This window comes from Schistocerca cancellata, unplaced genomic scaffold (assembly GCF_023864275.1).
Source record: "Schistocerca cancellata isolate TAMUIC-IGC-003103 unplaced genomic scaffold, iqSchCanc2.1 HiC_scaffold_1148, whole genome shotgun sequence".
In the NCBI taxonomy this organism is placed as follows: domain Eukaryota; kingdom Metazoa; phylum Arthropoda; class Insecta; order Orthoptera; family Acrididae; genus Schistocerca; species Schistocerca cancellata.
The window spans coordinates 1,784,766-1,807,811 of record NW_026047147.1 but is presented as its reverse complement, the minus strand read 5'-3'; the positions used below and the strand labels follow the sequence as shown (position 1 = coordinate 1,807,811).

Below are 23,046 nucleotides of genomic sequence, written 5' to 3'. Positions count from 1 at the left end.
GTATCCCACTGTGTAGTATTGGGTCCAGCACCTGCAACGCAGATGGGGAAGCGGAGCCATAAGCCAGGCTCCCATAATCCAGACGGGACTGGATTAACGCCTGGTAGAGCCGTAACAGGGTAGATCGGTCGGCGCCCCAGCTGGTGTGGCTCAAGCATCTCAGAGCATTTAGATGCCGCCAACACATCTGTTTAAGCTGCCGAATGTGAGGCAGCCAAGTCAACCGGGCATCAAAAACTACACTCAAAAACCTGTGTGTCTCCATCACAGGGGTTGTGTTTCCAGGCTGTGAGTCTTATAGCTGCCACAATATTAGCAGCATTGTAGCTAATAACACACACAACTTTTTCTTGAATGCCCCATTCCCTTGTGACATGTCGCAGTTCTTCGGAGAGTTTTTCTGACGTGTGCCTTTCGTCGTATTTAAAGCACTCTAGGAGGGAAGATGCCAGCTCCAGGTCTTTAACGTAGTGTGCTGTCACCAACAAATAACTCTCATTTGTGGTTGAGGTCCACCCATCAATTGTCAGCACAACCGCTTCCGCAGAATTTATTTTGATTCTTACAATTTCTTTCATCATGGTGTACTGTTATTATAGTGGTGTATTGGAAAATGGTGTTCAGAGCTGGCATTCTGTAAGCACCATTTAGTTTGCCTACAAAACTTTGGAAATGTTTGCTTTCCACTATGTTGAAGGGCAAATAATCCTTTACAACAATCTCCAGAAGTGTGAAATCTATCTCCTGATTTCTTTTGTTCGAAAGAGATTTAGAAAAATACGTAGGTAATGTCCTGTGTTATTGATGCCTGCTGTCTGATAATGAAGTGATACTGTTATTTTCTGGCACCGACTGCTGTTCGCTTCTGACAATTGCTGGTGTTGGTTCCGGATTGTCCGGGTTATTTGTCCAAGGAATCTCGGAAGATGCAGGAGCAGGGGGCGCTAAGCGCCTGACTGACAATGACACTGTTGGAGGCAGCACTCGAACATGACGCGCTGGATTAAATGTATTTCCTCCTTTACATGAAACACACTTAGAACAACAGCTGCACTTTGATTTCCCATCACCTAAATCGGCGAAGAAACTCCAAATTCCACTGCTTTTACGCGATCGCGACTTGCTAGCCATAGTATAAGAGAGTGTTGGGACGAGACGACGCCGCCACTCGGCTGATAACCCGAGGAGAATTCGTCGAGTGACCCCTCGGTTTCCGGGCTCGCGCCCCTCCGCCAGGCCCACGAGACTCAACTGTCTCAGCAAGCTGGAGAGAGCCTTTAATCTCCCCTGCACAGCCGACACAGCTGTAAGACTAGGCGACAGTGGTAAATGGTAGAATGGGGATGTTGAATAGCTGAAAAAAATTTTTTTTGTCATAGTCTCTTTCATGGTTTCAGACCCCTCTTTCTCACTTCTCTTTCGCACTGCATTTGTCATTTCCTCAGTGATACAAAATTTCCACTCTAGTTTCGTGTTGCACTTTCTCGCTCTTTGGCCAGCTTGTGTCCAAATTCATTCACAGGACTGCAGACTTCTGATCATTCCAAGATGAGTGCCACTTCCTCTTGCGCAGTTCTCATTTATGCCCTTATTTATCTAAGATTGCTGTAATTTTTCAGGGAATCCAGCGTAACTGGACTGTCTGTGCATATTTCTCGTGAGTCGTCCTGAGCTTCTCTGCCTATATCTGGAACAAGCAGCATTTTCTAAAAAATATTTTCCAGTTCCTAAAATTATTCTCTGTTCCATGGCTTGAAATGCCTCGATAATGCCCACGTGTAGCTCATACATGTCAACAGTCACAGTTACTTTCATCATTTGCACCGGAAGATAGCGATGTATTTGCAGGTATGTGTGCAAACTGAGGAAGTAACTTAATGAACCATGATCGCGGCACCTCAGAACTCTGACGATGCTGAAATGACGGTCGAGCGGAGGATGATTAAACTTTGCTATCAGCACACGAGTAACTGGCCTTTTCCACTACTATACACATATTCGTAAGGTACGAAGAACGAAAGACAAAAGGACTGACACGTCTAAAAGAGTGAGAGGTAAACTATTTAGTGCTCGTTCCACAGGATCGAACGTGAAAAAGTGCTCATAGCTCATAAGGTATGCATTTTAGAACTTCGTTTACTGGACCGTTTCTCTCTGTTCGCCCTTTATAGAAGTGTCCTTCTTATTCTACTGAACTGGCTAATGCGCTACATTGCAGTATCAGTAGCTTCAGAGACATTTAAGCTTGCCTCTCCATTACTTAGTACTTACGTATTCCACTTTCTTGCGTATTGTTTCTTCCTGACTAATGTTTCAAACTTCAGTCTACTCTTCACCACTATTAAATTGTGCTATAACTGCTCCTGGGTATGCGTTACAATCCAATACCTGATTTCAGAACCTCTGCCTGACTATAACTTAATGTAACTGGAATCCTCCTGTATCTCACGGCCAGCATGTTCTCCAGACATAAGCCCTATCGAACATGGCTGGGACAGATTGAAAAGGGCTGTTAATGTGCGACGTGACCCACCAACCACTCTGAGGGATCTACGCCGAATCGCTGTTGAGGAGTGGGACAATCTGGACCAACAGTGCCTTGATGAACTTGTGGATAGTATGCCACGATGAAAACAGGCATGCATCATTGCAAGAGGACGTGCTACTGCGTATTAGAGATACCGTTGTGCACAGCAATCTAGACCACCACCTCTGAAGGTCACGCTGTATGGTGGAACAATATGCAATGTGTGGTTTTCATGACCAATATAAAGAGCGGAAATGATGTTTATCTTCATTCTATTCCAGTTTTCTGTACAGGTTCTGGATCTCTCGGAACCGAGGTGATGTAATACATTTTGATGTGTGTATCTACAGGCAGATCAGATTTGCAAACCTTTTCAGCATCAAATGCTAAGCATTGTCCTAACAGAAAGCCTGAAGGTAGTATTAGTGGACCTTCATTTACAAAGTCAATACCGTCTTCGATTGCTCATATATCAGTTTTAAGTATGTGGGTATTTGCAAGTAACTTGAACCCTTTATAAACTGTTTTAAATGTGTGTTTATATCGTCGAAAGTTATTGACAGTGTACCATAGTGGCTCTATTCACTCAATGAGTGAATATATTTACTGTATATATGATTTAGGGTTTGCGGAATAGTATGACGTGTTTATCATATCTGTGAACATCTTGCATAATATTTGTTTTGCACTGGTGCTCTTACAATGAAAGACAAGTACACATTGTAAATAACTTTGTTTATTTACGTTTTGTACATGCAGCAAATAAAATAATAATTGTTGACACATTTCTTATTATTCATTCTATCTTATATCCCTACATTATTCTTTAAATAACTGTTCTTTTTACGCTATAAATTCTGCTTCCATTGTGTTCAAACCAGCAGGAGCAACGACGTATTTCCGTTCTCTGTCTGTAAACAAGGCTCTACAGTTTCAATATTTATAGGGCATCGGTGCTGCAAGCATACATATATTTACATATTGTTCTAAATCATCTTATATGCAACATTCACTTACATAACATACAACATCGTTTAATAACGCTTTCACATATAGTTGCCAACGTATTTGTCTGTTGCACTGCATAACCAATACAACTTCACCACACTTCAAAGTTTTAAATAAACACACTGTGAAGAATCCTCTGCTGACGATGAGAACTTTAGTTAGGAGTTTTATACAGGTCGATGATGGTTACCTTATTGCTACAGATGTTCATGTCAACAGGAAGTTGAAATGGATCGTAGTGTGTTCTCATCAACCTCTCAGTATGCTTCATCGGCCAACATTGCTCGCCCTAATTCATACCTATAAATTGTGTTTCACATTACGACGGACATCCACCGTTTCTACTATAACTCTACACTCACGATCACAACTTAATCCTACATTTACATGTTTTGAACCATAAGCTAACATGTATGTACTGGTAAATAGTAGCATTCTGAAATGAACTGACAATATAAGAGAGCTGTATGGTTTATATACCTCTCTGAAGTCTAGATGACCTCGAAATCGCAAGCCTTAATGCAGTAAAATGTAAAAATTATATAGCACGACGACAGGGCAATTAACACACTTTCTAAGCAGTGAAGACATAGTGAAAATGACACTGTGCAACGACTCTCGTCGGTAAGTACTATTTCAGTATCCACGGCCCAGTTCACCTCAGGATACAGAGACCAAGACCATGGGAGAAGCATAATTGATAAAAACGTATGTAATTATTTGATGAAATTATGATATACATCTCAGGATCCAGAAGACAGCCCCAGGGTAATTACATATCATGATAATTAAGCATGCATATAATCGAATCAGCACGTTTGATGATAAAAGATCTCTGGAATTAGCACGATTTGATCATCATGTGACGGCACAGCAGCGGGCAGGGCATGCAGCTGCCTCAAGGGTGTTGCAACATGTGACCCTGTTTCTGTTATCATAATACTGAGTTACTGAGACCATTGAAACTGGAATATTTAGAAAGCGACATTGAATTGTCTGTAAAAAGAACACTTACCCCATACTTAAGATAAGCACATCAGCCTTCTCCACTGCTAATCCATTTCAAGATCCTCTACTGATGTCTGGGGAGACGTGGGTCCTTGACTAGATGCTTATTGACTATTATGACGGATCCCACTGAATTTTCCGTGAATGGTTGACAAACAAAGAGGACACAACAAGGATTTCTACTGTGCATGATGAGGGTTTCCTTGATCTCAAGTGTTGATGTTCTGCCTGTGCAGCATCTCGATGACTGGCTAGCTGAGGATTCTTCAGAATGTGTTTCCAGAGCTTTAGGAGAGCTGGTCTTCTTAGAGGTGGAGGTGGGATGATGCTGAGAACAGTGATTGTACTCTGAATACATCTCGTAAGGCCTGATTCAGTTGGGCATCTATCTTCTTAGTATGGGCACCATTGATCCTGATCAAACAGTAATCTTCAGCAACAGAGCACCTATGATAGGGTTAGAGCTATGGATCTCAAAATACGAGCATTAGCTCCGCATAAGATAGCACCAAATTTTTGAAGACTGTGGTTTCTCGTTTTGACTTTGAGTGCTACTTGTAAGTCAAGAGTTCTATCTAGCGCTGTTCCTACGTATTATGGTGTAATGCAGTACAACGAGACTTGGTCTCTGAATCTGTCTTCTGGTGTGCACTCTGACTGTCTTCTGCATACACGTAATGTAGATACAATTATTTTCTGTGGATTTAGGTGGAGCCACTATTTCTTGATGTATACATCCAAGACGTCCATGTCAGTGGATAAAGAGGTTTCAGCATCAGAAACGTTGAAGAAAAAAATCAATTTTTTTGAAGAGGTTTTGGTAAGCTACCAAAGAGGTAGTGGATTCAGAACAGACATTTGAAGTAAACTATCATTTGTTTTAAGTACCCTGCATCTGTCATTGTCAGAATAGATATGAAATGATCTATTGCTTAGCATGTTGTTAAGTAAGTCCTTAAATTTACGACACAATCGTAAATTTCTAAAGAAGTGCTTCTCACCAAGCGGAGTCGTAAAGAGCTGATAGGGCCAAAAAGGCAGCTACACTTACTAATTTCTGTTCATACTCATTTTCGATATAAGTAACTAGAGAGAGTGTCTCTTCCTTAAATTACTTTCGCTTCTTAAGCCTTTGTTTTTAACGAGAGAGTGTGTTTTGATTGTTACTATATGTTGTGAGTTGCACTCTGTAACTTCGTTGGTGTAACCAACAGTCTATAGAAAACATGGCTCATTAGTCAGATTGGTATGTTTTCATTATTTCTATTTCCTTATTTCTTTAATGTCTGAAAACAGTTTACTATTCACATTCACCCGATAGGTACTTTCCAATTACTTACACAGCTCCAGGAAATGCTATTAGATGATGGGGCTCAAGCCTACAGAATTCTTAGCCAGGTAGTATTTACCATGATTGGCAAATCATCACGCAATACTAAGTAACTTTATTAAATTTGGTTAAATCTAAGGCAATTCCCTGTTTCTTGTTTCTTTTACAAGCCTGACAATAGTTGATTGGCAACCAAAACGTGTAATGAATGGTAAAGCAATGTGTTTTTGCGATCAAGAAAATTAAAAGGTTTCATAATTTAGTTCTAATCTTTTAGTAATACATAAGATCACTTATCTCCACGACCTGAGAAGTCAGATCTTAATAACATGTGATTATGGTCAAGATCATTCGTCGACTACTTCAGACTGACTTTGTTAAAAAATGTCTGTTTCTGATTTTCTGATCACAATTACAGTCACAGTTGACAGGAGAGGTGAAAATGAAAATGTTTAAGTTTAGTAGAAGCAGTAATGTGGCTTACCAAACGTGTTACTCTTTGAATGGAAATGTGCTTAATGAGCTGGCCAGTGTGGCTGAGTGGTTCTAGGCGCTTCAGTCTGGGGCCGCGCGACCACTACAGTCGCAGGTTCGAATCCTGCCTCGGGCATGGATGTATGTGATGTCCTTAGGTTAGTTAGGTTTAAGTAGTTCTAAGTTCTAGGGGACTGATGACCTCAGATGTTGAGTCCCATAGTGCTCAGAGCCATTTGAACCATTTTTTTTTGTGCTTAATGATGTGGTCCTACCCCATGAACCATGGACCTTGCCGTTGGTGGAGAGGCTTGCGTGCCTCAGCGATACAGATAGCCGTACCGTAAGTACAACCACAACGGAGGGGTATCTGTTGAGAGGCCAGACAAACGTGTGGTTCCTGAAGAGGGGCAGCAGCCTTTTCAGTAGTTGCAAGGGCAACAGTCTGGATGATTGACTGATCTGGCCTTGTAACAATAACCAAAATGACCTTGCTGTGCTGGTACTACGAACGGCTGAAAGCAAGGGGAAACTACGGCCGTAATTTTTCCCGAGGGCATGCAGCTTTACTGTATGATTAAATGATGATGGCGTCCTCTTGGGTAAAATATTCCGGAGGTAAAATAGTCCTCCATTCGGATCTCGGGCAGGCACTACTCAAGAGGATGTCGTTATCAGGAGAAACAAAACAGGCGTTCTACGGATCGGAGCGTGGAATGTCAGATCCCTTAATAAGGCAGGTAGGTTAGAAAATTTAAAAAGGGAAATGGATAGGTTAAAGTTAGATATAGTGGGAATTAGTGAAGTTCGGCGGAAGGAGGAACAAGACTTCTGGTCAGGTGACTACAGGGTTATAAACACAAAGTCAAATAGGGGGAACGCAGGAGTAGGTTTAATAATGAATAGGAAAATAGGAATGCGGGTAAGCTACTACAAACAGCATAGTGAACGCATTATTGTGGCCAAGATAGATACGAAGCCCACACCTACTACAGTAGTACAAGTTTATATGCCAACTAGCTCTGCAGATGACGAAGAAATTGAAGAAATGTATGATGAAATAAAAGAAATTATTCAGATAGTGAAGGGAGACGAAAATTTAATAGTCATGGGTGACTGGAATTCGAGTGTAGGAAAAGGGGGAGAAGGAAACGTAGTAGGTGAATATGGACTGGGGCTAAGAAATGAAAGAGGAAGCCGCCTGATAGAATTTTGCACAGAGCACAACTTAATCATAGCTAACACTTGGTTTAAGAATCATGATAGAAGGTTGTATACATGGAAGAACCCTGGAGATACTAAAAGGTATCAGATAGATAATATAATGGTAAGACAGAGATTTAGGAACCAGGTTTTAAATTGTAAGACATTTCCAGGGGCAGATGTGGACTCTGACCACAATCTATTGGTTATGACCTGTAGATTAAAACTGAAGAAACTGCAAAAAGGTGGGAATTTAAGGAGATGGGACCTGGATAAACTGAAAGAACCAGAGGTTGTACAGAGTTTCAGGGAGAGCATAAGGGAACAATTGAAAGGAATGGGGGAAAGAAATACAGTAGAAGAGGAATGGGTAGCTCTGAGGGATGAAGAAGTGAAGGCAGCAGAGGTTCAAGTAGGTAAAAAGAAGAGGGTTAGTAGAAATCCTTGGGTAACAGAAGAAATATTGAATTTAATTGATGAAAGGAGAAAATACAAAAATGCAGTAAATGAAGCAGGCAAAAAGGAATACAAACGTCTCAAAAATGAGATCGACAGGAAGTGCAAAATGGCTAAGCAGGGATGGCTAGAGGACAAATGTAAGGATGTAGAGGCTTATCTCACTAGGGGTAAGATAGATACTGCCTACAGGAAAATTAAAGAGACCTTTGGAGATAAGAGAACCACATGTATGAACATCAAGAGCTCAGATGGAAACCCAGTTCTAAGCAAAGAAGGGAAAGCAGAAAGGTGGAAGGAGTATGTAGAGGGTCTATACAAGAGCGATGCACTTGAGGACAATATTATGGAAATGGAAGAGGATGTAGATGAAGATGAAATGGGAGATATGATACTGCGTGAAGAGTTTGACAGAGCACTGAAAGACCTGAGTCGAAACAAGGCCCCCGGAGTAGACAATATTCCATTGGAACTACTGACGGCCGTGGGAGAGCCAGTCCTGACAAAACTCTACCATCTGGTGAGCAAGATGTATGGAACAGGCGAAATACCCTCAGACTTCAAGAAGAATATAATAATTCCAATCCCAAAGAAAGCAGGTGTTGACAGATGTGAAAATTACCGAACTATCAGCTTAATAAGTCACAGCAGCAAAATACTAACACGAATTCTTTACAGACGAATGGAAAAACTAGTAGAAGCCAACCTCGGGGAAGATCAGTTTGGATTCCGTAGAAACACTGGAACACGTAAGGCAATACTGACCTTACGACTTATCTTAGAAGAAAGATTAAGGAAAGGCAAACCTACGTTTCTAGCATTTGTAGACTTAGAGAAAGCTTTTGACAATGTTGACTGGAATACTCTCTTTCAAATTCTAAAGGTGGCAGGGGTAAAATACAGGGAGCGAAAGGCTATTTACAATTTGTACAGAAACCAGATGGCAGTTATAAGAGTCGAGGGGCATGAAAGGGAAGCAGTGGTTGGGAAGGGAGTAAGACAGGGTTGTAGCCTCTCCCCGATGTTGTTCAATCTGTATATTGAGCAAGCAGTAAAGGAAACAAAAGAAAAATTCGGAGTAGGTATTAAAATTCATGGAGAAGAAATAAAAACTTTGAGGTTCGCCGATGACATTGTAATTCTGTCAGAGACAGCAAAGGACTTGGAAGAGCAGTTCAACGGAATGGATGGTGTCTTGAAGGGAGGATATAAGATGAACATCAACAAAAGCAAAACGAGGATAATGGAATGTAGTCGAATTAAGTCGGGTGATGCTGAGGGTATTAGATTAGGAAATGAGACACTTGAAGTAGTAAAGGAGTTTTGCTATTTGGGGAGCAAAATAACTGATGATGGACGAAGTAGAGAGGATATAAAATGTAGACTGGCAATGGCAAGGAAAGCGTTTCTGAAGAAGAGAAGTTTGTTAACATCGAGTATAGATTTAAGTGTCAGGAAGTCATTTCTGAAAGTATTTGTATGGAGTGTAGCCATGTATGGAAGTGAAACATGGACAGTAAATAGTTTGGACAAGAAGAGAATAGAAGCTTTTGAAATTTGGTGCTACAGAAGAATGCTGAAGATTAGATGGGTAGATCACATAACTAATGAGGAAGTATTGAATGGGATTGGGGAGAAGAGGAGTTTGTGGCACAACTTGACCAGAAGAAGGGATCGGTTGGTAGGACATGTTCTGAGGCATCAAGGGATCACCAATTTAGTATTGGAGGGCAGCGTGGAGGGTAAAAATCATAGAGGGAGACCAAGAGATGAATACACTAAGCAGATTCAGAAGGATGTAGGTTGCAGTAGGTACTGGGAGATGAAGAAGCTTGCACAGGATAGAGTAGCATGGAGAGCTGCATCAAACCAGTCTCAGGACTGAAGACTACAACAACAACAATGATGTGGTGACGGTGTTCATCTTTAATCTGAGGCTCTTATTTGGTTTGGACGCAGCGACTAATCCTGGCGGATTGGAGGACGATGTTATTCTTACAGCTGAGTCCTAGCATTCGCTTCATGAGTGGGTTAAAACCTTCCTTTAAAAAAGCAGCACCTGCGTTTATTTGTCCATCGTTAAGGCATTTTGTTTCCTGTTACATTGTATTGTTAGTCTTTAAGACAAATGCTTAGAAACTAATCTCTAGTATGATACGAAGGGATTTGTAAGACAACTTTGTAAGTCGGAGGTAAGTGCTATGTTATGTAGGAGAAACTGCTGTCTGAATGGTGTAGTGATCTATGTATAGTCAATAGCATAGCTACATCATATTTATAATTTCTGCTGTCATGACATTACATAGGTTTTGTTTTCAGCAAATGTAGTTATGTCAGTTATATATCACTGAAGGTAATATTACAGATAGGGAAGTGGTCATGGATGTAAATGAGGTGGGAGATGTAACAGTACGAGGTCAAATTTGACAGTGTTCTGAAATATCTAAGTCGAAACGAGGGCCAGGGAGTAAACAGTCTTTTGGCAGGATTACAGGGAGCCTCGGGAGAGTCGGCCATGGCGGAGCTCTTCCACCTATTGTGCCAGGCGTATGAGACAGGCGAAGTACCCACAGACCTTAAGAAGAATGTAATGTTATCAATTCCAAAGAAAGCAGTTGCTGATAGGTGTGAAAATTACTGAACTATCGGTTTAATAACTCGTCGTTGTAAAATAGTAACTCAAATTCTTTACAGAAGAATGAAAAAACTGGTAGACGCTGACCTCAGGGAAGATAAGTTTGGATTCCCGAGAATCGTGGGAACATGCGAGGCGCAACCTGACCAAAAGGAGGGGCGGTTGGTAGGACACGTTCCGAAACGTCGACAGGTAACCAATTTAGTTTTGAAGTGTGGGTGAAAATCGTAGAGGAAGACCAGGTGGTGAATACAGTAAGGAGATTGGGATGGATGAGGGCTGCAGTATGTACTTGGAGATGAAGAGGCCTGCAAGTTATACAGTAGAATGGAGAGCTATTTTTAAAACCAGTCTTCACACTGAGGGGTGGTACATCATCTCTCTGTGTTATAACATCTTATTTTCCACTTAGTGTATTTCTTCATTGTTGATAACTGACTGTCAGAGTACCTGTGAAGATGACGTGAGGAATACATATTTATTTAAAGTAGGGGTATTTGAAGATCACAGGTTGGTGCTGAAGTATAGATTTCGTGGATCCACTGTATTTTAATCTACTCGACTTGCTTAGCGATGATTCCTGCTTGTCTGTGAAGGGGCTGACCTGCTCGTTAATTCTGCCGCATGTCGGGCCCTGACAACAGTACGCAGTGTCGTCTGTGTACAGGGCTGTTGTTTCGTTCCTCGACCTTTAGCGATGTCAGCCGTGTTGTTGGTGTGTAGCAGTGGAGACGTGACTGTCCCACGTGGCGTCTTTGCTTCTGGCTTAATAGTTGTCGAATGGTGATCACCAAGCAGCGCTTGTACTTACCTGTTTCCAGCAACGTTTTTAGTAAGCTGCACACTTTGGCATGCGAAGTTCAAAAGTAGCGTTTCAAAGAGCAGCCCAGCATGCCACAACCAATTGAAGGCGCCTTCGCCGTCCACGAGAAAGCGTGCCGGCGTTGCGCCTGCCGTGTTGCGTTCAGCCTGCGTCGCTCTGCTGCTCAGTCCTGGGACCGGGTCGCCTGTGCTGTGGTTGCCGCTGAACCCGGCTCGTTCTTGTGCGATTATGTTGCTCTATTCCTTGAATAATTTTAGTCTGTCTCGAAAGCTTTCCCTGTCACTGAGAGCACGGTAACCTATAATTTGGTGGTGTTTTTTGGTCTTTCGGGTTGGGAAATCATCTTGATTTTAGCTTGCTTCTATTTTAGAGAGACTACTTTCAGTTTAATGGCCGCGATGAAGAAACGTCTGATGTGTTTGAGGCAGGTGTCTTGTGAAAGGAGTGATTTATTTTGTTATCTTCCATTGCCTCCAGTCTCTGAGCTGCTTTCTTTCCATTTCATATTCGTCAGTCTTATAAAGTAGTGGATGTTAAGCGGTTGCATTCGGATTTTCGAGTATTATTTCTTGGTCGGTTTCATCGAATTTTGGATACCGTGGATGTTTTTGTAGCACTTTGAGGAACTTTCTTGAGGTCGTCAGTAATGAATGACATTCTCATCTGCTATTAAGGATGGCTGTTCGCAAATGGTGTGCTATGACCTGTTGGAACTTTTTTCCAAAAACTACTGCTATTGTGGGACCTAATTCTTGTGATTACCCCGCGCATCATTTGATGGGTTTCTCTTCTTATTAGGTCATTGAAAACGTTCAAGCCAATCGTAGCATATCCATTTGGTTAGTGCCGTATGGTCTATAGAATTTCCCTACTGTTTAATTTTGTTTCTTATGTACGTCAGGAGTCTTTCTCTTTGTTATGTTATTTTCTTCTTAGGGTAGTTTTAGGTATAGCAGGTTGTATTGCTTCCACTTGTATTTGGTGATTACAATATGTTATAAGGAGTGGTTTGAATAGTTGATCCGTTAGGTTTTGTGTTAAAACGTATCAATCTGAATTTTTCGACTATCCGATTTCGTGACATTATGATCGTTTTAAGTTTTTCCTAGTTTTTGTGGTTCACAGCATAATAAATGTGAGGTATTCGTTAGCTATGTAGTCGCCAAACTCAGTGTAGCTTCAGAATCTGGGTAGCTATGTTGTACGTAGTATATGTTCTAAGATAGAAGTGCCATAGTGATTGATAAAAGGCGGCGAGTCATTTCTGAGTCTTGCGTGATTCAAAATGGCTACAACAGGTTTAATATCTTTCTTGTTCAATTTTTCAGCAAATATCGCAGATCTAGCACTGAGTCTCCTGTTCCTTTAGCTGGGCAAAATGGGAGTATATAATTAACGAGATCAGTTGGCAGTTCCTCGGCAGGATACATCGTGGTTGTGTTTTATATGAAAGACTCTGAAGCATCTATCTCAGCTTCTACTACGGTCTGGTTTGCGTGACAGATACAGCTATCTAGATTGATTTCTCTACCTGCTCATGAGGTATGTGCTGCGACTATAATACCAACTTCTTTTTCTCTTACTATGCCTTTAGGGAGTTTGTTTTTAGAGCAGAAACCCAGTGTGTTGACAACGCAGATAGTGGCAATATCTTTCTTAGGCTTGAATGTGAAGGTTAATTCTTGCTTCCTGGTGTCTCAGGCTAGGTTGGGCATAGGCCTCCTTGTCTATGAATATGGCGATATAGACGTGGATCCGTGTTCGCCAAAGAACGTAGTAGAAGCTTTTTAGAAGCTGCTGTTATTATTTCCCTTCTTACAAATATCATGTTGGGAAGGGCTGTAGTGAAGACTCAGAGTATGTTTTCCGTTTGATTGTTTTCGTGACATTCTTGGACGAAGACCGTGATAGTTTCATCAATGCGCTTAATGTTTTCAGTTTTGTTTGCTGAGATAGGCTGTTTTGGTCTTTCTTTGCAACTCTCATAACTATTATCAGTGTTGCAGCTCCTGCATTTTGGTGTTTGGTGTTTCTTGTTTCGGGTATATTTTGCAATTAAAAATTGGATGTGCTCGACTCCGTTCTTCACATTTCAAATTATATCGCAGCTTTTCGTGTCTTATTGGAAAGTGTTGCAATATGGACGTTGCTGTTATTGAGGAGGTAGTGTTTAAATAGTCCAACCTTGTGAGGTACACAGTGCATTCTGAAATGGTGAACAAGTAGCTTGTTAGTTGGTTCTTTGTAACCATAGATGACTGGAAGGAATAGCGGGGAATTTTGATTTAGTTTCCCGGTACCTTTAGGTCCCCTTCAGTTTTTTCGTTTGTTGTATCACGGTCAAAATTGGTTATCACAAAGGCGAGCGTGAGTCTGTGTGGGTTCTCTTTTGCCTAGTGTTTGGCGTGCGGTGTGATTTCTGTTACTGTTGCTTCAGATCGGTAAGTAACTCAAACTGTTCTCTCAGGTTTCGATATCTGATGGGTGTGTTGTGATGTTTGCAGATTTTTCGGATTTTTTCTGTGAACGACTTGGTGGCCCAGGAAACTGCTTTAGTGTAGGTTACAACGATTTGGCTGTTTCTTTACCACCTTCTTAGCTTATAGTTTATTGTAGGGTTTGCTAAAGTGCCATAAGTTGTGTTAGATGTGCTTTAATTCCAACTGCATCCAACCAGTTGTAAACCTTGTTCTTCATGAGATGTATTTCGATGAGTGTAAACTTTTTGTAATTGGAGTATCGTGTTTGTGGCGGCTTTGTTTACTTCGGGTTTCTTGTCCGGGTTTTCGGCCAGTTCGCGTAGCGTTGCGTTTCTGGAGATCTGGTGGAGACAGAGTTCTCTACTTGAGTCTGGTGCGCTGAAAACTGTTGTTGCACATCGGAAACAGGACGATCCATAGTCCCCACGCCCTGCTTGAGAACGGTCGCAGTGAGCGTTGAGTTCTGCGCCTTTAGCCTTGGCAGATGCGAGTTGGTCGTCCCTGTCTCAAAGTGTGGCGGTTGTGCAGACTGCCGATCCCAAGTCTGAATCGCTCTGACAATGATGCATTTGACGACAGTGGCGCGAGTTACGCATGATGCACTTTGCAGGGGACATCGTCTGAGTAACATGTGTGCTGTCTAACAACTACATACATGTAACAACAGTTCAAGCAGTTTCGGCTGCGAGAATGCTTGTCTCTAGATATATCAGAGGAAAGCCCTTAATAGGTATATCGGTTACAGAAGTTAATGCTTGATACCGCACGAGTGAAAGGGTTGTAACAGGTAATTCCCTGACCACCCATATCTGCTCGCTGGTTGGCCTTTCTGAAGATCAGAACGTGACAGCAGTGGCTGTAAGCAGCGGCAGGGAGTGGCCAGTGGTGGGGCTTGCAGCCCTCTGCTGCTCCTGATTGGCTGAAAGGCCCATGTGTAGAAGGATTTCGTGGAGAGGCTCGGAGCTCGGGGAATCGAAAGCTGGCCGTTGGCGCCCGTGTGGCCGACGTGGCGCGTCGCGGGCGCTCTGGAGCGGAGTTCTGTGTCGCGGCGCACAGGGTTCTGGAGTTTCCAAACGCGTCCTCGTTTGCGCGCATCTATTACCGCCTAAGAACTTTGCTGCCGTTATCTGCGAATGTTGCATAGTAATTAGTGTGGGCGTTTACGGCGAATTGGAACTCAGGGAAAACTCGGTGATGTTAGCTAAGTGGCAGTGGTGCTCCGACTCAGACTGACGTGGCTGGGGTAATCGGATAGCGATAATCCGAGTCTGTTATCCAAATCTGGGAGTAATGTTTTTTGAATGACCATCTTCCTGTTGAGTTTGAACTGTGTATTTCGTACAGCCAGTCTAAAGTAATTTCCTGGACTTGGCTGTGAATGTTCCCAATACTGCGGTCGGAACTCGGGATCTTGCGTGGGGGTACGTAGGTAGCATGAGGGCCGTTAACTACTGCCTTTCGAATGATGAGGTTCGATACTTCCCAGCGTGTCGAGGCTCGGCTGGCGACCACTGTGTCGGGCTGGCTTTACGCATGTCACGGTGGTGCAGGACACTTGCCTGGGTGGGCCGCTGAGCGCCCCCAGTGCGACCCGTGTCGGCTCTGGCCACCACCACCTAAAGAGAAGGCCGCGGCGCGCTCTTGTGGCGTCACGCAGAGTGGGCCAGGGTCGGCTTGGCGCTGCGCTGACAGAATCGAGGCGCACGGCCTGCAAATCTTTGTCAAACGGTTTTACAGAATGTGTTGAACTGCCGGCGCCCCCCTGCGGCCAGGCGGGCTGCACCCGGCACCTGCCTCCCTCGTGGCGCTGCGGCCTCTGGTTCCACTGCGTCGAGTACGGAAATCGCGGTTAACACTGCGGACACCTAAGTGCACCATGATTGCTGTACTTTCACAATTCACGAAAATCACTCCATTTAGTACTATTTATCACAGGATTTTCATTTGGGCTGGGTACTAAATTCACACAGACACTCCTTTACTTTGCTCACTCAGGTTTTATTTGAACAAATGGGAGATCGTCTATTGATACGAATCACAACAATTTCGGCGTACTGTGTGCTTCTAGTTTAGCTACTATGGCACATGTTTTCCAGGACTCACAGTACTGGCACAAGTTTATCCTTCCACAGTACTGTTTCTGTAGATACGCCTTTAAGTAATGTTCTTCCTTGCTCAAGAGTGGCACATGGAACATTAACTTTTATCATCTGCCATAGTACCCTTACAGACCTCTCGCTTAACAAATCATCTTGTTTCACAAACCCAATAATGCTAATCTCATATAACTATGCCATTCGACATTTTGCATTCACTTCAAGCCACATTTCACACAAGAAGTCATCTGTTACTTTATTACCATACCTGTTTGAGCCACTCTATGTAATCGAACCACTAATAAGCTCAACAAACCTATTTACACTTTCATGCACACACCACTTCAGTCACACGCCCCTCTCTTTTGATTTTATAAGTATCTGAATGTCTCTTGTCATGGTACGTGAATTACAAATCATGTAAAAGTACATCTTTCACACACACATGGAAAATTTCTTTGTTTCAGACATAACATGATATATACTAATATCATACATTAATAAAATCGACATACTGCAAAGACAGATCCTCGAATGAAAACGGAGAAAAAACGTCCTACGAACATGTGTCCAGAAATGCACCATCGCCACGGTAGATGACACTGACGAACGGGAATTCCTCCGACAACGTGCTGCGTTTTCCTTGTATATAACAAGCTGTGTGATTGACGCAGCCTATTGTATACACAAATCATTTCCCAACAATTTTAGTAAGTAGTCTCAGTGCATTAGAATAGGTAGACAGAGGCTACCACTCACAAATAAGCACACAGTTATAAATGAAGGAGACGTTAGGAAAGAGAAGTATTGGCTGTACGATATCAGATTTAATGACATTTAATATTGTCATACCAGGTAGAGTCCATTTTTATTGCTGAGCTTAATGCAGTGTAGTGTGGAGACAGTTATTTGCGAAAAATACTGAAGGAGGCTACAGCGAGGATTCTGAAAAGGGAGACTTCATTGTTTCTCCTGGTGAGATTCCTCTCGGCTGCCGAACACAGCTCTAGACCTGCAGAGATGTCGGTTGGGTTCCACCAAAGAAGTATCCTGTTCTTCAGTATGGGGAGCGTCGTTCCATTGCAAACGAAACAGACAAAGAGCACTGGTCCTTGTATATAGTACACTATCTGCGCAATTCCCTGAGCTTGGTGGAACCCAATTCTAATAATAATTCCTATTCCACTTAATATAATGGCTGTAACTGACATAAAAAGACATTGCTTTTTTGAGACAAATTTCTTGTTATCAACAATTTTGAGTTGCCGCATGGAGCACCGAGTACGTAGGTACATGTATCCAAGCAGTCCGAGACAAACCAAGTTGAATGCCACAGACACTGAAATCCCTGCAAGGACTACTATACGACTGTGGATCAGATAATGTCTACTCGTCTTTTCCAAAGCAACAGCTGCCACACATACTATACTCCACGGTATAAACACACACAGCACCTCACGACGGAATAACTGGCTTACTTCAGCAGATAGTAGCTGGTCAGGAAGCCTGAAATGGCGAATACAAGAATACATCTGGTAGCAGAATGAGTTCAGCCAGATACAGCTGAGAAGTGTGAGGGCGCTGTCTATCAGCACTGCTGTTGGTATGTCAGGGACACCTGCCATACGATACACGACCTCAGAACACAGGATCTGGGTTATGCACGTGATCTGAAAGGACAAGAATATCTTTCCAGGCAAGTTGCGTAACTGGGGAAGGTACAAGTATACTCCGGCAGTCGAAAAACGGAAAATTATATTTACCAGTACAAATGAGATTTCTAAAGGCTTCAAGCTGTCTATTTTGAAATCCTTGTATTTCAAGGTGGTGTTGTTTAAACTGTTTTTGTAGTTCAGTGTTTCTTCTGTTAGCTTTTGATACAGTACACTGCTACTACTATGCAATAATGGAAATGCGAAACTAGTGAACGTACAATCATAGGAAGTCCTAAAGGAGGAAAGTCGCGACACTTTAGCAACAGAATAGCTCTGGAAACAGAGCAGATGGCGTCTGTAGCGTTCGACTGCAGACATGATTGATCGTCGGGACTATCGAAATAGCAGCGAGCATCGCGCACGGACTGTATCGGACTAAACGGGACGTCCTGACAAATGCCGTACGAGTTGACCGCCATCCAGGCCAGCAGACAGAGGTTGACGTTTATCCTATGCGTGTAGGCCAGGTAGCTGGTGACGGGTATGTGGGGCGACCACTGCACCACGTCGTCCCACAGCTGCTCGCGGCACTGCTCGCGCTGCTTCACGGCTTCCAGTGGCAGGTCTTCCAGCGGACACGTGGGGTGGTCCAGGGTGTTCACCAACAGCTGCACGCAGTCAGTGTTCACGGAGAGCATAGCGTGGCTTCTGTCCTCCAGCTGCCACTCCTCGTCTGCAAGAAAACGACAGCAAGTAGGTGGTGGCCGTACACTGCAGGCAGCTGAATCCAAAGTCTTCTCTGGATGACGAGCCTGGGCGTTGTTTACCCACATTACCCAGGTTCAGTTACCCAGAAGTATGTGAGGCGGCATGTCAACACAAAGTAAGAGTTATTAACAAAGACAGGTATCATGTCACTATGCACGTCTACATCTACAGGGTGTCCATGAAGTCCCTGCATCGCTCTTGACATAGTAAAAATAAGGAAGTAAATAGGTTTTATTGCATTGGAGATGGAAAGAAAACAATGTTATCAGAATTACATTTTTGTTTCATCACTGCAGTCTTTGAGTTCTGAAGACATGGACTAACAGTTATCTTGTAAAGGAGAGATTAGTGGACGATTCGTGGGTGCATGGACATCCACAGATAGGAAAAACTATGTAAGGCATGATGAGACCATTTGCCTCAGTCCCCCTTGTAAAGTAGCCATGCCTGATTGAGATAATTGTCCTGTATTTCCAGGCTGTCTCAAAGACAGACCACATATTGGAAGCAATGAAAAGTGACAGGAAACGTGTATCACCCACTCTTAATCAGATGAGCAGTCTCCAATGAAAACCATTTGCAAAACAGCAGTTCGACTTCAAGCACCTTGTTCAACAATGCACGACCATATTGAAAAAATATGAATACGAAAGGATTTAGGCCCATGTTTGTTACTGAATTATCTGACAGTAGTGTGGAGCAACGATTTGTAACCTACCGTACTTTGTTGTGGCGACTTCTGCCATGTCTCGCTTAAGAGTGTTGTTTACTTATAAATGTGCCATATACCACTGTTTGCTCAGGAAAAATATTGTTTTCTTGTCTAAGGAAAGTACCCATTATCAGCAAGAGTTGGAAAGGAACCTACCTCACCTTATGTGGGCCATTGTGTGATCAGAATACCTGTCAGGACCACTTTCTTTTGAAGCTTACATGAATGCGAACTTCCATTTCTCAGTACAACAGAAGTTTTCAGTATCTCAGCTCAGTGACAAGACAATCACGGATCTTGTGTGGTTGTAGAAGCAAGGAGCTTAAGTCTCGTTTTGTTGTTCAGATGTGTGGGTTTCTTAATGAACAACTTATTCTCGGATTCTATTTGGTTCTGCAGCATTTAAAGCCACATTAAAATGGTTACCACGAAATCGCAACATTACCACCTCAACAACCTTTTGAAATCGTCATGACAAACGTTTGATCTTAGCACGCAAATAACTGAATATGAAGAATAATAAAGCCTCATGTGGCTCAACGTTGAAAGATTAATGGAAAATTGACACAAGTGTTGAGGAAGTCTTTCTAAGCAGAATTACTAGAACGATCCGCAATAAAGCAAGGGGGGACAGCGAGACACATCTGAGGAAGGTGTGATCGTCCATACACTGATCCGTTGGATACATATTTTTTTTATATCTAACTACGTCCATATAGAATATACTCTTTTGACATAACTCTATAGGCGTCCTGTACAAAGAAATAGGATGCAGGCTGAATTCTTGTCTTTGTGATATTTCACTTTCCTCCGTGAAGTTAGTGACCCCATCACGCAGCGTAAAAAAAAGTGATGGAGCATATTTGTCACCTGTTTGTTTCGTTAGCACGAGATTGTCGAGAAAAAGCACAACAAAATACAGTGACTGACGATTTTGGAAGTGCCTTTACCACAATGAACGATTTACTGTTAATAGTCTGTTTGCATACATTCAAAAACACGTAGAAAAATGTAATTACTTCGCCTCACTTGTATCTTGTGTAATGATAATAATGTAGCAATAAATGCAATTGGGACATATATGCCTCAGCTGCTGAGTGGATGAATGTGGGATTACAACTCCAGAGATTTGTGATTCAGGCATTGCTCCCGAGATTCCTTCTGTCACTTATCTCTTCTTTCATGTCTGACATTGATTTATGGAAATCGAAAATGTTGGAACTGTAGAATTGTTCGGAGACCCAATAATTAACTTTGTTCCACAATTATTAACTGGGTAAATCAGTTCAAAAGTAGGAACACGGCGAGTGACCACAACCTGCAGTAGGACAATGGCTCGCGAAGCACTGTGGTGACCCAACCAGGCCTCAGCTTGATGACGGCTTTACCTACTGCATTGTGATAAGTCCTGATGGTCGTTTTCCTCGAGCACTATTCCCGTTCTGAGTACAAATCAAAGGAGAATGATACTGATATGCTACACATCATCCAGTGAATATAGTTCATTGTCGTCTTGAGCGCAAATGTATACCCAGTAAGACGAATAAGTTCTGAAAGATTCTTATACACAGGCACATTCTGTGAAAGGCCGAATGCACGACTTTGTTGTAAACACTCCATTTTCTTTGTCATTCATTCCACTCCCACCACATTATCGTGTTTTCCATTTATCGTGTGGTGCGCAAGCTTCGGACACTTTGCTGCTCTTCAGGCTATCAAAGTTAGACCAGTATAGCTTTTATGGGAGAATGAATAAAATGAATGAATAAAATTCAAATGATAGGTTTCAAAAAAATAAAAGCCATAGCGTCTCTACATAAACACATGTACATTGAAGCTGATGATGGTGCTATGGTGAAGAGATAAGGCTCGTGCTTCTGGCAAGTCACTGGCAGTCAGTTCCCAGTAACTACTGCGAGGGTAATACAGTATGATGCAGGTGCCGGCCAGAAAGGGTGTATGTATTCAAGGTGTTGGAGTGGGCTGGGAAGTATGATTGACAAGCTAGGATTATAGCTGGTTGGAGGAGTAAGTGTCTACATACTATTCTGGAACAGGAAGAACCAGCCAGGTGAAGTTCCGCTCGAATAGGATACAAGAGGGTGGCAAGTGGAGGGTGGATATGCATGTTGGTATAGGCGCACCAGAAGCCTAGGTATCCAGAGGATAGGCGGGAAAAATTGCTTTTGTTTCCCACGTTTATGGAACGTTTGCAATTTGTGACAAAGTCTGAGGAACTTCAGAAGAGAGGGCAATGTAATCAGCTGGTAGAGGTTGCGTCTGAGACTGTAAATATGATACAGAATGCAAGGTGTTCTAAGACTGTAAGGAATGGTAAATTTTTGAGAGTGCTGAGATCCAAGCTACATTGGCGAAAGTAACACTGGGGCCACTAAGGCTTTTGGAAAGACGAAGGAAGATATAAGATCAGGGGTTAACGTCCTGTTGGTGAAACAGCTATTACATCATAACCCAGAATTGGGAAGAATGGGGAAGCAGGACAGCTGCGTCCATCCATAGGAACCGTCGTGTCATTCACCTTAAGCTGTGTAGGGACATCGCAGAGAAACTAAACATGCTCGAAAATCAAGTTTGGAGCCAACAGCTTACCACAGCATTGCCTTGTTCAGTGGGTTTTACCCAAGTACAGAGGATGGCTGAATGATGGAATCCCCACATTGTCGAGTTTCCTGTCTTATTAATTTGAGTTTGTTGTAAGCTGGGGATGCGTGATTATTCCAAGATATGAGAAAGTGAGAGTCGTCTGCCCATGTCAGCAGAGAGGAATGGAGCAGCAGGTCCACCGCATTACTGCAAGCGCTTATCTTCCTCCACGTAATTGGGCACTGTCCTTGCATTGTGAGAGAACTGTGACTCTGAGTTATCTGTTGAGTGTATGTGACTGTAATGGATGGGTTAAGAGCTTAACATCCACATCTGACACACATGTTGTTGTGTCATGCTTTTACTAAATTTACAAGTAGATAAATGAAACAGTCAATGATCAGAACGCCTTATTTTTTGGAAAGCAATACACTTATCTTTAGCTCCTCGTGGCTGTGTCACATGTATCATGATACACTGAGGAGAGGTAATGTAATGTAGAACACTGACACGAGGTCTGGTGATGAGAAACTTTATGCTTCAATTCCCCCTCCCATTACTGGCGAAATACCAGCAATGCAAATTTCTTCCATCACCTGGATTCGAACCAGCTTACCTTTGAAGAGAGTACCACCACACAGTCATGTTTATGTGTGCCATGGTGGAAGTTAGGGAGAGAGAAATGGTTGGTGGTATTTATTATAATAATTCCTTGGGTTTTTAACATAAGTGATTTTGATGTAGCAGAGGCTACATCGAGAGGTGAAGTTATCGAGGCAGATGGAGATATGCTGTTGAGTAAGATTTACAGTGACAAAAGATGCAGGGTGTGCCAGACAAGGAGCTATACAGTAAACATAATTCATTGTGACACCTGGCACTTAACAGTTTCCTCCCAGAGATCCGAATTTGCGACTAGTGCGGAATATTTCGCCAGTGGAGGAGTCATCATACCACTTTTCAATTATAGGCCACATGTCCTGTGGACAGACACCAGTGGTTCCCATTACCTTCTGCATTCTCATGCCTTTGAGCACTGCTGACTCTTCAGGGTTTCAGGAGCAGGGGAAAAAAGTGCCTTGAAGCTCTATCCGCCCATCCATCATTACTGACGATTTTTGTTCTAAATTTAAGCAGTAGCGAGGTTCGAACCTGGTTTCCATGACGTTTTTATTAGTATACAAAGACACTACCCTTAAATCATAGGTGAGCTGTGGGAAATAAACTTGCATACAGTATGATATCACACAAACTGACTATAGGTAGT

General features: G+C 42.6%; 1 protein-coding gene across 4 annotated transcripts in view; it reads right to left on the bottom strand.

Moving 5' to 3' along the window:
• Positions 1 to 15,921: 15,921 nt before the first annotated feature.
• Positions 15,922 to 23,046, bottom strand: part of LOC126159885 (uncharacterized) — a 502,155-nt gene continuing 495,030 nt past the window's right edge. For all 4 annotated transcript variants that reach the window (XM_049916694.1, XM_049916695.1, XM_049916697.1 and 1 more), the window contains one exon: positions 15,922 to 17,494. In XM_049916694.1, coding sequence (XP_049772651.1) covers positions 16,946 to 17,494 — 549 coding nt within the window. In that variant the 3' untranslated portion in view covers positions 15,922 to 16,945. The remainder of the gene's footprint in view (positions 17,495 to 23,046) is intronic.